Source organism: Callorhinchus milii, unplaced genomic scaffold (genome assembly GCF_018977255.1).
Source record: "Callorhinchus milii isolate IMCB2004 unplaced genomic scaffold, IMCB_Cmil_1.0 Scaffold4, whole genome shotgun sequence".
Lineage (NCBI taxonomy): Eukaryota > Metazoa > Chordata > Chondrichthyes > Chimaeriformes > Callorhinchidae > Callorhinchus > Callorhinchus milii.
This window is the reverse complement of record NW_024704745.1, coordinates 22,038,530-22,053,329: the sequence shown is the minus strand read 5'-3', so window position 1 is coordinate 22,053,329 and position 14,800 is coordinate 22,038,530. Positions and strand designations below refer to the sequence as shown.

Here is a 14,800-nt window from a genome sequence, read left to right as displayed (position 1 = left end):
GAGTTTTATTTTAGGAATCTAGGAACACAAGTAGGCTATTCAGCCGACCAAGCCTTTTCTACTATTTTACTAAATCGCAACAGATTTGTTAAGCAAATTTTCCTACTTTTTTATATTCCTCATTGCCATTAATATCCGTTCTTATCCACATATTCCTTCTATAATAAATAATAAATCCTTGCATTTGATCTAGTGCCTTATCATATCTGCAAGATATCTCAAAGCGCTTCACCGAATATACTGTAAAGTGAGTTGACTGTATATTTTGTAGGCGAAATATCAATAATGCAATGTTCACCCAGAAATCTCTTTTGTGATTTTTTTTTGGCGGATAAGAAATTTGAAGAAAAGATTTATGGATATAAAAACATTTTTTTCTTTGTGGCTACAATGAAAATTATGTCATGTTTCTTATTTTATGGTTGTATAGATCTCCAGAAAGGCCAACTGGTGATCTACGTGAGAGAATGAAGAACAAACGACAAGATGTGGAAACTGAGCCACAGAAAAGAACTCAGGACGAGTCTTCATCTCCAGCGAGGGTGAGATGAGTTCTGTTGCAGAAAAAATTCTGTTGAAAAGTTGCCCTTTTTATTTTAAAGTGCTGGGTTATGGAGCCAGGTTTCTCCAGTAAATTTTGATTTCAAGTCCAATGGATTACTGATTCCCTGAGAGCTAAGTGGATGTTTTCAGCTGCGAATTCAAACACTTGGGTGTATGTATATCAATAAACTTATAAAAAGTGAAGGCCAGTTGGGACTTTTCAAATTTACAGTCTCCATTTTATAGACTTTAATAGTTCATATATAACAATAAAAATTATAATTTGTTTTACAGGAACCTTGGATTAACTTGCATAAGAGCATAAGCATGATCGTTTATAGTAGTTATTGGTTCCAGATACTAAAATATTTGAAATCGAGTTGATTAATGATAACCTAATTATTAATTTGTATTTTAACCTTGGTTTAGGAATCTTGTACAAAGGAAGGATCATTGTTCTGGAATTTAATACTTCGATCTAGTTATATATTGTTTGGGCTCCCCTATACCAGTTTATATGTAAGAGCTTAAATTATGAGTAAGAAAATGGACAAATAAACTTGTGCTGAATGTATTTGTTTTCATTGTATAGTGGGAGAAAATTATTATTCTATTTATAGAGGGATACTTCAAGAAGCAGGCATCGAGAAAAAGATCCTAATCTGAAAATTACAAAGGAGCGCACCCCAGAAAGTGAAGAAGAGCCAGTCGAATGGGAAGCCGGCAGGGATGGTAAACTGGACTCTGATTCTATATCAAAGTGTGAATTTAGTATTTCATAGTCTCTCCCATATTAGAATAAAAAATACGGATCACCCATAAAGGATCCAATCTTTTCAGACAGTAAAGAAATCTTTAAAAAAAACTGTTGCTTTAAGTATATGTATCTTCATCCTTCATCAAAAATACAGTGTGCATCTACTATTGGGGAGGAGCTCTCATCAAAGTAAAAAAATTTGGTCTACCTGACTACTGTTCCACTTCTTTCTATTAGTAGTTTTTAATTGCTCTCACCTGAAATCTACTAAATGTGTGGAGTACTGTAGCTCAGTGATTACAGCACTCACCTCGCAAGCGAGAGGACCTGGGTTTGATTCCTGGGCAGGGCGGAAGATTGGACAAGTTTCCATACTACACACGCCTTTGTTTACCTTGCAGTAAGTAGTAACCCAGTTGTTAGTCGATTGGCAGAGTACTTTTCCGGGGTAATAATCCCTTCAAAAAAAAATCATGATAATTTGGTCATTCAATCTACAACTCTTTGCGAGCACTGTTGTGCGCATTTGGCTGCCGTGTTTCATCCACAAAATATACAATCAATTCACTTCACAGTATATTCTGCAAAGCTCTTTGAGATGTCTCAAAGAGGTGATAAGGGCTATATCAAATGCAAGAATTATTATCTTCTGGCTGTTTAAAACCTTGACACTTTTGACAAATAGATTTTAACTGCTTGTGGAATATGATTTTGAGATTTTCAGCATTAATTCAATTTTAAAATGTTAAAAAGTGTGGCGTATGGGTGGGATGTGTGGGTATATGAGTAAATATTGCATTGTCCATGTGTCCAATGTGCTGAATTTTGAAATATTTTTCTCTATTTTCTCCAGCCTGTCTTAACAGCCAAAGGAAAAGGCCAAATTCAGGTAAGAACAGTTAAACGTCATGCAGCAGTTATGTGTGTGTTTTTTTAAACCTGACTTTATGTTCTTGGTCTGGCAGTGATTGTCAGCAAGCTTATTCGACTGTCGATATCACAACTAAAATCTGATCAAGATTCAAAATTTCTCACATTTTAGCCTTAAGCCTATTGATCCACAATTTAACATTGTTCAGAACTTTCCAAAATTTTTAGGCAATGCTTTAAAGACAAAGATCAAGAGCAATTTTGAGTCACTAATGTCTTACTTAGTACCATTTGATAAAATTAAAACCTTCCAGTCATCTCAGTTTTTTTTGTGTCATATTGTTCACTCTATTCCCTTCTCCTCCTGGTTCCCCTAGATTTTTTTAACAAAAAAATGAACATTCAAAATAATGCTATTTTTCATATTCAGTTGTAATATTTGTGACTGACTGATGCATTTAATCAACAGTTAAAGCTTTTTTTAAACAAATAATTGAATACACCTATCCCTTAAAAGTAAGAACACTCAATACCCCAAGACTAAATGGAGATTTTATTTTTAAGAAGCTATTTCTTCAAGTATATATGAGTAAAATATACTATTTATACAAATATGTGTGATTTTTTTTGTTCAATCTTTCCCATTGTGTTTTAACAGACTCTGATAATGGAGATGTAAACTATGATTATGATCATGAATTGTCCCTTGAAATGAAGCGGCAGAAAATACAGAGGGAATTAATGAAACTTGAACAGGAAAATATGGAAAAAAGAGAGGAAATAGTCATTAAGAAGGAGGTATATGTATAACCCTCTATATGTATGTGTGTCCAGGGAAACCTTGCAGCTTTGCTAAATGCTAATACTTGACAAAAACAGTCCATTATCTATGAGCAGAAACTAAACACATTTGAGTTGAGATTTAATTCTATTTACAATTTGTTTCTTTGTAAGTTAACCTTGCCCTTTCTTTTCTAACGCCATTTCAACCTTAAATATATTTCATAGAATTATAGAATCATATAGCATAGAAAGAGGCCATTCGGCCCATCATGTCTGCGCCAGCTCCTAAAAGAGGAATCCAACTCAATCCCACTGGCCCCCTTTCTCTCCATAGCCCTGCAATTCGGTCCTCCCCAAATAACCACCTACTTCTCTCTTAAAAGTTGTTATTCAATCGGCTTCCACAGGTAATGCATTCCAGATCTGAACAACTCGCGGGGGGAAAAAAAAATTCCTAGCCTCCCCTTTGTTTCTTTTAACAACTATCTTCAATCAGTGTCTTGGGTTACTGACCCACATGCCAGTAGAAACAGTTTGTCCCAGTTCAACCTATCAAATCCTCTCATGATCTTGAAAACCTCTATTAAATCCCCTCTTAATTTTCTCTGTTCTATGGGGAGAGTAATCCTAGTTTCGCTAACCTCTCCTCATAACTAAGGTCCTTCATTTCTGGTACCATCCTGGTAAACCTGCTTTTCACCCTCTCCAATGCCCTAACATCTTTCCTAAAGTGTGGTACCCAGAACTGAACACAGTCCTCCAACTGAGGCCTAACCAGCATTTTATAAATATTCAACATAACCTCCTGGCTTTTGAATTCTATGCCCCTATTTATAAAACCTAGTATCCCATATGCTTTTTTAACAGCTTTATCTACCAGTCCTGCCACCTTCAGAGATTTGCTTGTGTGGATCCCCAGGTCTCTCTGTTCATTTGCCCCCTTTAAGATTGTACCATATAGCTTATACTGTCTCTCCTCATTCTTCCTACCAAAATGCAACACTTCACATTTCTCCATATTAAACCTCATCTGCCATGTTTCTGCCCATTTTACCAATCTGTCTAAGTCCTCTTGGAGTTCTATCCTCCTCACCAGTAACTACTTTTCCTAGCTTAGTATCGTTTGCAAATTTGGAAATTGTGCTCCCTTATATTCAGGTCCAGATCATTAATATAGATCAGAAAGAGCAGTGGTCCCAATACCGACCCCTGAGGGACACCACTACACACCTCCCTCCAGTCAGAAAAGCAACCATTTACTACCACTCTCTCTGTCTCCTAACCAGTTCTGGATCCATGTTGCCACAGTCCCTTTAATACCTTGGGCTTCTGTTTTGTTTATAAGTCTCTTATGTGGCACTTTGTCAAATGCCTTTTGAAAATCTAGATAAACTATGTCTACTGCACTACCTTCATCCACCCTCTCAGTCACTTCATCAAAAAATTCTATTAGGTTTGTCAGACACGATCTGCCTTTAACAAATCCGTGTTGACCTTTATTAAACCATATTTTCCTAAGTGAGAATTTATATTGTCCCGGATTATAGTCTCCAGAAGTCTCCCTACTACTGGTGTTAGGCTGATTGCCCTGTAGTTCTCAGGTTTATCCTTCTGCCCCTTTTTGTACAGGGGAGTAACATTTGCAAACTTCCAGTTCTCTGGCATCACTCCAGTGTCCAAAGAGAATTGAAAGATTGTGGCCAGAGCCTCCGCTATTTCCACCCTTGCTTCCCTCAGTAACCTAGGATGGACCCTATCCGGACCAGGTGACTTATCTATGTTGAAGACTGACAGCCTTTTTAGTACCTCCTCTCCGTTGATTTTTATCATATCCAATTTCTGTTCACACACACACACCTGCGATATTGTGGCATTGGTTGCATCGTTTTCTTTTGTGAAGACAGTTGCAAAGTACTTATTTAGTACATCAGCCATACCCTCTGCCTCAACAAGAAGATTTCCACTTGGGTCCCTAATTAGACCCACCCTACCTTTGACTAACCTTTTACTTTTGATATGCTTATAAAATACCTTAGGGTCCCTTTTATGTTTCCTGCTAATCTTTTCTCGTACAATCTCTTCGCCCCTCTTATGTCCCTTTTCACTTCTCTACTTCCTATATTCTATTTTGATTAGAGGTTCTATTTTGAACTGTTTCACTAACATTTGTTCTTTTCTCCGAACTCCCACTGTCTTATTTTTAGTGGGAACAATTTTGAACCTTATGGAGATACTAAATAAATAAGATACTAAATAGGATTAAGAAAGTAATCCAGAACAATATTTTTAAATATGCCAAGACAGCAGAACAACAAGGCACAGGTTCAAGATTATGAAAGGCAATTTTAGGATGGTTACTAGGGAGTACTGCATATCTAAATACAAAGGGTAGTCAACAGTTGGAATGGGTTATCAGGAAGTGTAGAAGCCAAGGAAACAGATTCATTAAACAAATGGTTGGATGCTGGGTTGGTATTCCTGAATGACGAGATTAAAATGGGATAAATGGTCTTTATCTGCACCTCTTGGGATTGTGTGATATAAAGTTTAGGGAATTTTTTAAAACCATCTGCGTTATTGATTATTCGGGTGAATGTAGCTCTAATACAAAGTATATGAAGAAAGAATTTTAATGATTATGACTGATCTTGATTCAAGTACTGAGTAGAATTGGACGGGATAGAACAAAGCTTCAATTCAAAGGTTGGATAGTGTATGGGAATTGGAAAAGAGATCAATTTGAGCAAATCCCTTTGGTTCTGTGTTTCATAGATTTCTCCAGAGCCTGTAAGAAGTAAACGCTCTCCATCTCCAAGAAAGCCAAGCAGATCTCCCAAGCATAAAACAAGCCCAAAAGTGTCTTCCTCTGGTAAGAAGGACAAAAAAGGATTAAGATTGTCATCTCCAATAGGAGAACAACAGAGGTTAGTGTAATTATTTTTTTAAATCTTCCTAATTTGTAGTCACAGGATGTGTGAACTTTGCTGTACTATCATTTGACTGCAAGGCTACATGTATTACCATTTTTTCATCAAAATCTAGATTTATTGGCAAGGTATCAGCATGGTTCGGTACCATGCTTGCCTCTGGGTCAGATGGTTGTCGATTTAAGCTCCACTTCAGGATTTTGAATTTATAGTTTCACTTGGCTGACACTGCAATACAGTGCTGGGGGGATTTCTACACTACAGATGAGATGTTAAACCAAGATTCCACCTGTCTATTCAGGGACATTCAGTGACACTATTCAAAAAGTGAAGGCAGTTTCACTGTCCTAACCAACATTCCTCCAAAATAGGTCATTCACTTCATAGCTGTTTATGCAAAGGTTGCTGCCAAGTTTGCTTAGAAATAGTCACTTCACTCCACTGAAAGCTGTGAAACATTTCACATGTTTTGATGTTATAGCCACTATACCAAATACCAAGTATTATTGTAGATTTCAGCAATGTAATCGTATACCTTACAAACAGTCATGTTCTGTGAAATGGCATGTTACTTTGTGGCTATATATGAAGGAATTGAGGCTACCAGTTTCCTTTCTGACGACTTCAAAAGCTGAACATTATACTGTAGTATAAAGTGATGATGAACAAAATGATAAGTGCAAGACTAAAAGTAAATATAAGATCTGTTCTGAATTTTGAAAAATGAAAGCCCACTGTAAAATATTTACATGTATTTTCACCCTGGTATATTGATTTACTGAAGTGCTGATTTTGTCTGTTAGGTACTAGTATTGAAGCCAAGAGTTAGATGAGCTGTTAATGTAATTAAGTAGGTAGTTTTGATGTAAACCATGTGGATTATCTTCTTTCCCAGGAGATCTTCTAAAGTGGTTCAGAGTAAAAAGAAAGGGCCGCGTACTCCAAGCCCACCACCGCCTCTTCATGAAGAGATTTCAGTAGCTAAAAAGCACAAGGAAAAGCAGAGGACAAAAGAACGAACTGAAGAAAAACCAAGAGAGAGTAGAGAAAGAGGAAGAGACGTAGAAAGGCATAAAGAGAAAAAAGAAAAACATAGGTGAGTGGCTGCTTTGTAATTTTGTAGACACCACCTTTTGCTTGAAACATTTATTTGTGTTTTAACTGCCCTCACTCACCCTTTGGTCAGCCCCACCCCCACTTCCCCTCCACCCCTCTTGATTCCAATCCCCTTCTCAGGTGCAAACCCTTGAATGTCCAGTGCCTTGGGACATCCTCCGGACATGAAGGAATAAATGCAATTTGTTCTTATCTATTCAAAGATAAGATGGATAATGGCTTAACAGAATTTGGTCGGAGAGCTGTTATATTAACTCTTGTGTCAAAGTGCGTTGCTTATGCTGCTTTTACATTACAAGTTTCCTGCCAGAAGCATGCTCATGAAAAGGCTCGACAGCAGAGTGATTGGACCCAATGATGTTTTGTGTATGTGCGAACATGCCATCATTGCACAAGTAGTGAAATGACTTCAGATGTTGGCATAAGTCAGAATCATTGGAAATTTATATTTGAGATCATGACCACCGCAATAGTAGAACAGAGAATAGAATTAGAGCAGTCATATTTTAATTCAAGTGCACTTCCTTGCGTCTGCCACTGTTATTTCAGAAACAGCAATTGCATTTTTTTTTAAAGTGACGTTTTGAGTATGTACAAATTTCTTGATGTCATGAAAGAAGTCATGAAAGGCGTTATATAAGTGCTGATTGTTATGGGATAACATTAGATATTGGTGCATATATATGAAACATTGTACTGCAAGTTGGAAGTCTGGAAGTGATGTAAAAGTCAACAAGGCTGTGATTTGGTGCTGTTTTTTGAGCTTCTGGAACTAAGTTATATTAGTCATATTTAACCTATAAGAGATTAACAAAGCAATATATTTTGAAAGGATTTACATAATTGTGAAATTATATTAATGGTCCTAATTACAATTTAGCTCCAGATTTGAGCTAGTAATGCTATGTGCATTGAAATTCAAGTGACTGAATACCTCTTACATTTTCAATGGTTTGTGAAGATTTATAAGTTGTATACATTCTTGGCAAGTTTTGTCAGTTTTTTAAGCTCAAAGCTTCTGAAAACATGAATCCATTTGACTTAGCATTGCATTTTGAAGCTAGTTTTATCTTCAACTGAACATGCTGCAATGTATGCTAAGATACTAGGTTGACTTGCACTGGTTACATAAAAATAGCAATATTTTCAGTTCAACTTTATAAGAGGAAATCCTACTATAAATTCCTAGCAAAAAGTGTACATCAGTGCAATGTTATACTGCAGATTTCTAATCACCTGGTTGATCTGAGTTGGTCTTGAGATATTTCAGGATACTAACGTTTTGCCTCTGGTCTGTATTTAAATGATATTGAGAGATGAAATGGCAAGTCTCCTTTTTCTGAAATGTTCAAGAAATTTGCGATCCAGTTTCAAGGGCAAGTTTCAAATAGAGCCATAAAGTTAGTATGCCAAATATAAATGACACAATGGTGTGGATTAAGTTGCTACTATCATCCCCCACCCCTATTAGATTAATCTGAGACACATACTATATTAGAATTAAAGTAGAGGAACTAAGGTGCTTTTACCGGGTCCTAAAACAGGAAATACTTTCAATTAGTCCATCCATTCAACATCAAATTAATTAATATATTTACTTGGACTCACTATACTTCATTGTAGTCATGTGGAAGAATATACTACTCACCAGAAAATTCAGCAATGAAACCAATACAGAAATGAAAATCTTGTTTTGACTCTGTCCCATTTAGAGCACAGACTTATAAATTATTTTACACTTTTTTTTTTGCAAAAATGCAACATTTCTGCCAAATTTTGTTGATAGTGAAAAAAATATCGATCATGGAAGTTTACACATCTGTCTTGTGGTTCAACCTACAGGGATCACTCTGATAACCTACGTAAGCAGAAGAGATCATTAAGCCCCGCGGAACAATCTGGTAGCATCTCCTCCCATTCTAGGGAATATTCCCCACCAGCAGCAAGGAGAAAATCAGCCTCTCCAGCTCTACCTAAATCAACCTCATCTTCCTCTTCTCGGAAGCATTCTTTCTCACCATGTCACAGGTATAGAAACCTCAAACAAAAGTGACTAAATGTCCGCAGGGAAATATCTTTTTAAACCCCTCAACAAATATATTAAAAAGAGTACGATTTATATTTGTCTTTCCACTAGTCAGTGATTGAATAGCTGCTTACAGACTAAAGTCTATGAATGAGGGATGAAATTAATCTTTCCACAAAGTATAGTGACTTGCCAGTACATACTTATAGGATTTTCCCATTGTTAGTACACATAGTCAAAAGTCGTCATACTTGGTGACATAAGGAATTTCCTGTTTGTGGTGTATGTGTATATTTAGGTATATACTTTAATGCGATTTTGGTAAATTGGAAGTTAAAGTTGCGTTCTGGTAGTCCTTCGTGTTTTACTGTTTTGGTTAGCCTGAATTCCACAGCCAAAGCAAATGGTAATTACAGTTGGACTGTAGGAGCAGGGATTTTGGTGCTCCTCATTTGTTATCAGAAGTAATCTCCTCCAGATGATTTCATATTGAAGTCATCTGGAATAGCAAAAGTCGAACTGGTGCTACACTTCAATAGAATAGAGGATTTTTTTTCCCCTCGAGTTGCACACTTCCCTCAAATGAAGCAGATGCATCCTATCCCTCCCCTCACCCCCCCACCCCCATTTTATTTGATATTTCTTCCTTGCAAGTTCTGCATGAATATTATGGCTCTGTGGTAGAGCTGGCAGGATGATTAACTCTTGGCTAACTGCTATAAGATTCACAACAGCAGTCTGATTTTCATATCATTATGGGCCCTGCTTACTTCTGCCCCTTTCTCTGGAACTCCATCTCGGATGGGTGGCCAGACAGCCATGTGAACTGCTTTGAGACATATGAATTGCGCTAAATAAATGTAAGTTGTGTATAACTTTCCAAATCTTGTTAAATTGAATTCTGCAAAATGTACTCACTTTATTGTGGCCTGAAACATCATAGATTTCGAGGCATTTAGAATTGTACATTGGATCATACACAGTTCTTTGTATTTGAGTAGAACAGTACATTTTGCACTTAGAATGATCACAACCAAACCAAGCCAGAAGAGGCTCAGGACAGATCAAATAATTGCTTGGCAGTAGTTGTGGGTGAGGTTTAGTTTCATGTCATTCCAGCCGTTGTTTGGATAATGGGCGAGGTGGTTGGGCCTTCTTGTTCAGTGATGATCACAGGCTCGCTCACAGTCCTGGGGAATCAGAGGATTGAGTGTGGTGGAGTCTCCGAACAAGGAACGAGCTTGTGTTTCTCCAGCTGCATATGCAATCATTCATTATTTGCACCAATGTCCTACAGGTGCTTTGCCTGAATATTTGTACCAGATTTATCAATCTGTGCTATTTCTACAGGAACTTCACTTTGCTGGAAGAAAATGCTACTGCCTTCGGGGATGAGGGCAGAATCTTCTTGCTTTATTGGCAACAGGCCAGGTAGATTTAGGTATAGAAAGAATGATGAAGCTAGAAGAGCTAGAAATGGGGATACTGTACAGGTAATATGTTTGGTTCTTTCTATGTTGTGGAAGTTGGTGTAGAGTAGAGGGAGGTGATTTGCTGGTTAATATGGGTGGATTTGTACTGGCATTGGGAATGTGGAAGATGGAGGTAGCAGAATAAATCTTCCTGTTCATTGTGGAGCTAGTCATGTTCCTTGGAACTATAGTAGACAAGCCTGCATTTTTCACTATTGCCCTTTGTGGCACCAAGAAGTGATCACTGGTGTGGAATCCTCGATGGTCAAATCTTTTCAAAATATCACTATTTCAAACACTTGAATTTTTTTGTTTGCAAAATCTTAATAATAAATTATTTGAAGATTGTAATGACTGTTTGCGTGCTGTTTTACTAATATGTTACCTGTCCAGCAGGTCGCCCTCTTCCCAGAGACAACATCAAACTCCCACAGTATCTAGACCACACTCTCCTTCCTCTCGGTCAGGATCACCTGGATTGAGACGATCACCTTCACCACGTCACAAAAGATCCACTTCACCATCTTACCAACGTACAGCATCTCCTCGAAGACGTTCCCCTTCGCCATACAATGCACGTTTATCTCCTCAGAGAAAGCAGAGCCCAGTGAGGCGCAGGTCTTCTGGCAGAGAAAAGAGCAAACATGAACTTGAAAAAACTCCAGTGCAAGAGCGCCACCAGAGGAAAGAAGGTAAAAATGCACAGCTTGAGGATGATTGAGCAGAGTTCAAACACACTTTGTAACACATTTCAGTACACTTAGTGAGAATAGATCCACTTTGCTTCAACGTTAAATTAGGATTGGTTCATGGAAGCTATTTACAATTGTGACATGATCTTAGCTATCTTCCTATTTAAAAGAGGATATTTACTGATGGCTGCCCAACGCTGCCACATAGAGTGGGCCGCAAGTGCATACATGCAATTATTTACATTTTTTAAATTGTTTCTGCAACTTTGTTCCATTTTCTCCTGAAAGGGCTCAGCTTAGGCTGCAGTATGTTCTCATGCGATCAACTACCTCACTCAGTTGTGATTGCTTATGTGCAAGACTGGACATTAAGTACTCGGTTCAACCATAAAGGGGTATCACAACCAAGGTCAATGACCCCATCTAACATCGATGCATGTGTGCATTGATGCCGAGAGCATTCTATAAGATCACAAGAGTTACAAATTAAGACGTTTTTATATGTTGGGTTTTACTTTTTTTTGTTGGATAAACAAACCTAAAAGTAGGTCTTTCAACCCAATATAAATGTTCTTATTCTTTCAGTAATGTAGATTTAAATACATTAGTGTATCAACATAGTCATAGTGATTCTGTTTAACCAGCAATAAATAGAATCCATGTTTGATGAATCATTTGTCTCATGATCTTATGGATTTTATCCATTTACTGTACTAGTCTCTTCTTCTCTTTGACCGTGCCTTCAGCTCCCCTCTCGACTCTCTACCCCCTCCTCGCTCCCTCCCTTCCCTCCCCTCACCCTGACCATTTCCCTCTTGCTCGGGTCCTGACCCAACTGTACAGCGCCTTGGGACGTCCTCCCGACGTGAAAGGCGCTCTATAAATGGAATCTTGTTGTAGTCCTTAATTTTATGAAATTCCTTATGAATTGTATATTTTTAAAATATTCTTTCTTACAATTTTGTCATGTTAAAAAAAGAATTCTGATTATCTCAGCCATCCAGATTAGAGTTGTTTGTAAACTGACCTGGATGTTTTATTTTATATGATTTTTGTAGCTGATAGAGCTCATTTTATTCCAACACTAATACAGCATTTTATTTTAGACAGCAGAGGAAAACGGGAAAGAGACAAAGAGACCAAGGATAGTCGAGAGCAACGGGATTATGATCTGGACCAGAATACTGCACAAGAAAGAGATGTGAGGGAACACCGGGAAACCCGTGATCCCAGAGAGGGTCGAGACCGCAAAGATGCTAGAGACAACAATGAACGTAGAGAGCACAGGGAATCTCGTGAGCTTCGTGATAACAGAGACACTCGAGATTACAGGGACAACAAAGATTCACGAGATCTCAGAGAGACGCGTTCTGGGCGAGATGCTCATGACTATAGAGAAAGTAGAGAGTCTCATCGGAAAGACGAGCAATACGAAGAACGCAACTATAGCCGAAGCCATGGCAGAGATGAAAGCTCCCGCACCGACATTAGGAATGAAACCCGAACTGAATCGAGGAATGAGCGGACCAGGGACAGAGGGAGAGGGCCAGACTTAACTGAAAAGGGTAAGATTTCAACTTTTTTTAAGGTTTTAATTTTCTCATTTAAATTAGGACAAAATTAATATCTCCCAATTATTTATTTTTCTCCCCATTGGCATAAGCTTCTCTACTTGTAGCCCATCCTCCTGGGGCTGGATGTGCACTATTTCCAAGGCACTATTTGCCTTCTGGTGCCCTGGTCAGTGGCAATCTGCCCGGGCGGAGATGGGAGTGCACCCTGCTGGTGGGGAGCAGGCATAAGGCTGCGGACTGGATGAGGAAGTCAGGGGCAAGGAGGGGAATGAGCTACTCCCGGGGTTGGGGGGGTGGGTGTAACTTCTAGCCCCTGGGAGGCTTTTTATCATATATATATATATATATATATATGATAAAAAGCCTCCCAGGGGCTAGAAAAAAAAAATCAGCAAGCTGCTGTTGACATGTGCTCTGGGCTGGTGGTCACATGGTGCTGGAGCAGGAGTCTCTCTATTCAACATCCCACCTCCCCATACACACATGGAGATCTCCCCATATCTGGAATGGAATGCACACTCTGTCCCTGAAGGGACGGACCCTGCATACATAATCCCGGAGAGTATTAGGTACAGGTTGGTAAGATCCAAGGCTTGGGAATCCCAGAGTGTGCATTAGAGTAACTGCTGGAGTCTAACCAGCTAAAACCGCCTATCGGGGAACACACTGCTAGTTAGAGCTTTGGCTTTCAGGGTTGACAGCCGCTGAGTGGGATGAACATGGCTGAACCTCCTGTTCTTGGCACGGTTACCCTGTCTGTGGCGTGTGTGTATAATACGGAGGGATAGTGACATCAGTGCCATGTCTTCGGTGGCATTCACTGAGACACCAGCTTCATTGTGTTAGCCTGGCTCAGTGGCAGCATTCTCGCCTCTGAGAAGAGGCGGTTCAAACCCCAATTCAGGTCTTGGAATCACATAGTCTAAGATGACGATCCAATGCAGCGCTGGGGGAAGAAAATGCCACATTGTCGACACACAGTCCTTCAGATGAGACATTAAACCGGGACTTTGTGGAACCCTGAATTGTAGTGGCTTGCGCGCTCACCTCAGAGGACTCCGGTTCGATTCCGAGGCAGGGCGAAACCTTCAGCAAGTTTCCTTACTCCACGCGCTTCTGTACCTAGCAGTGAGTAGGAACCCGATTGGTGTATCGCTTTCTGCCCACAAAATACAGTCAATCCACTTTACAGTATATTCTATGAAGTGCTTTGTGTCTCATCAACATGATAAGGCGCTATATCAAATGCAAGGATTATTATTGTTATAAGTCTTGACAGTGAGCTTCAACAGGCTGCTGTACTGTCAAGGGCACCAAAGTGGAGCCAAGCTACATGGCTGCCACACTTTGTTTTGACCAAAAAGTGGGGGATAAACCACATTGAAAATTTCATACCTGTGATGAGCCTAATCTAGCAGAATTCAACAGGAGATGTCCATATTATTAGATTTGGGGCAACCATTTCATACTTTTTTTAAAAACAAGAAAAATGAACTTTAGGTATTCACTTATTTCACAATTTACCCTTTCCCCATCTGCATCTGTTTCAGCTTTTAATGACAATAGTTTTATATAGTCTGTAACTGTAAGGTACATTGGTTTTGTCAATCCAAAGGTAGGTAAGAATTTCCAGCATTGTGTTTGCCATGCCATACATTATTTCAATTGGAAAACAACTGCACTATGCAAACTCCCTACTTATCAGCCTCCCCAACTCTTCCCTCCATAAGATGCAGATCATCCAGAACTCTGCTGCCTATGTCCTCTCCGCAGCAGGCTCCGTGATCCTAACACCCCCATCCTCGCCTGACTCCACTGGCTTCCAATCACACACAGGATACAGTTCAAGATCATGGTCCTCATTCTCCTACCAACCTACCCGCTCCCTCTGCTCAGCAGGCTCCGGCCTGCATCATGTCCCCGCCTCGTCCGCTCACCATTGGTTGGTGGGCCTTCAGCCACTCTGCCCCCCCCCCCCCTCTGGAACTGCATCCCGCAGTCCATAAGACGTAGGAGCAGGAGTAGGCCATTCGGCCCCTC

General features: G+C 39.2%; 1 protein-coding gene and 1 non-coding gene across 3 annotated transcripts in view; both read left to right on the top strand.

The window, feature by feature from the left end:
• Positions 1-14,800, top strand: part of zc3h13 (zinc finger CCCH-type containing 13) — a 46,860-nt gene that overhangs the window by 15,202 nt on the left and 16,858 nt on the right. For both annotated transcript variants that reach the window (XM_042334108.1, XM_042334107.1), the window contains exons 4-11: positions 431-542; positions 1,164-1,275; positions 2,154-2,189; positions 2,829-2,968; positions 5,726-5,877; positions 6,776-6,976; positions 10,891-11,186; positions 12,293-12,751. In XM_042334108.1, coding sequence (XP_042190042.1) covers positions 431-542; positions 1,164-1,275; positions 2,154-2,189; positions 2,829-2,968; positions 5,726-5,877; positions 6,776-6,976; positions 10,891-11,186; positions 12,293-12,751 — 1,508 coding nt within the window. The remainder of the gene's footprint in view (positions 1-430; positions 543-1,163; positions 1,276-2,153; positions 2,190-2,828; positions 2,969-5,725; positions 5,878-6,775; positions 6,977-10,890; positions 11,187-12,292; positions 12,752-14,800) is intronic.
• Positions 13,489-13,591, top strand: LOC121848975. The gene has a single exon (XR_006085111.1). It is a non-coding gene; the product is annotated as a small nucleolar RNA SNORA57 (small nucleolar RNA).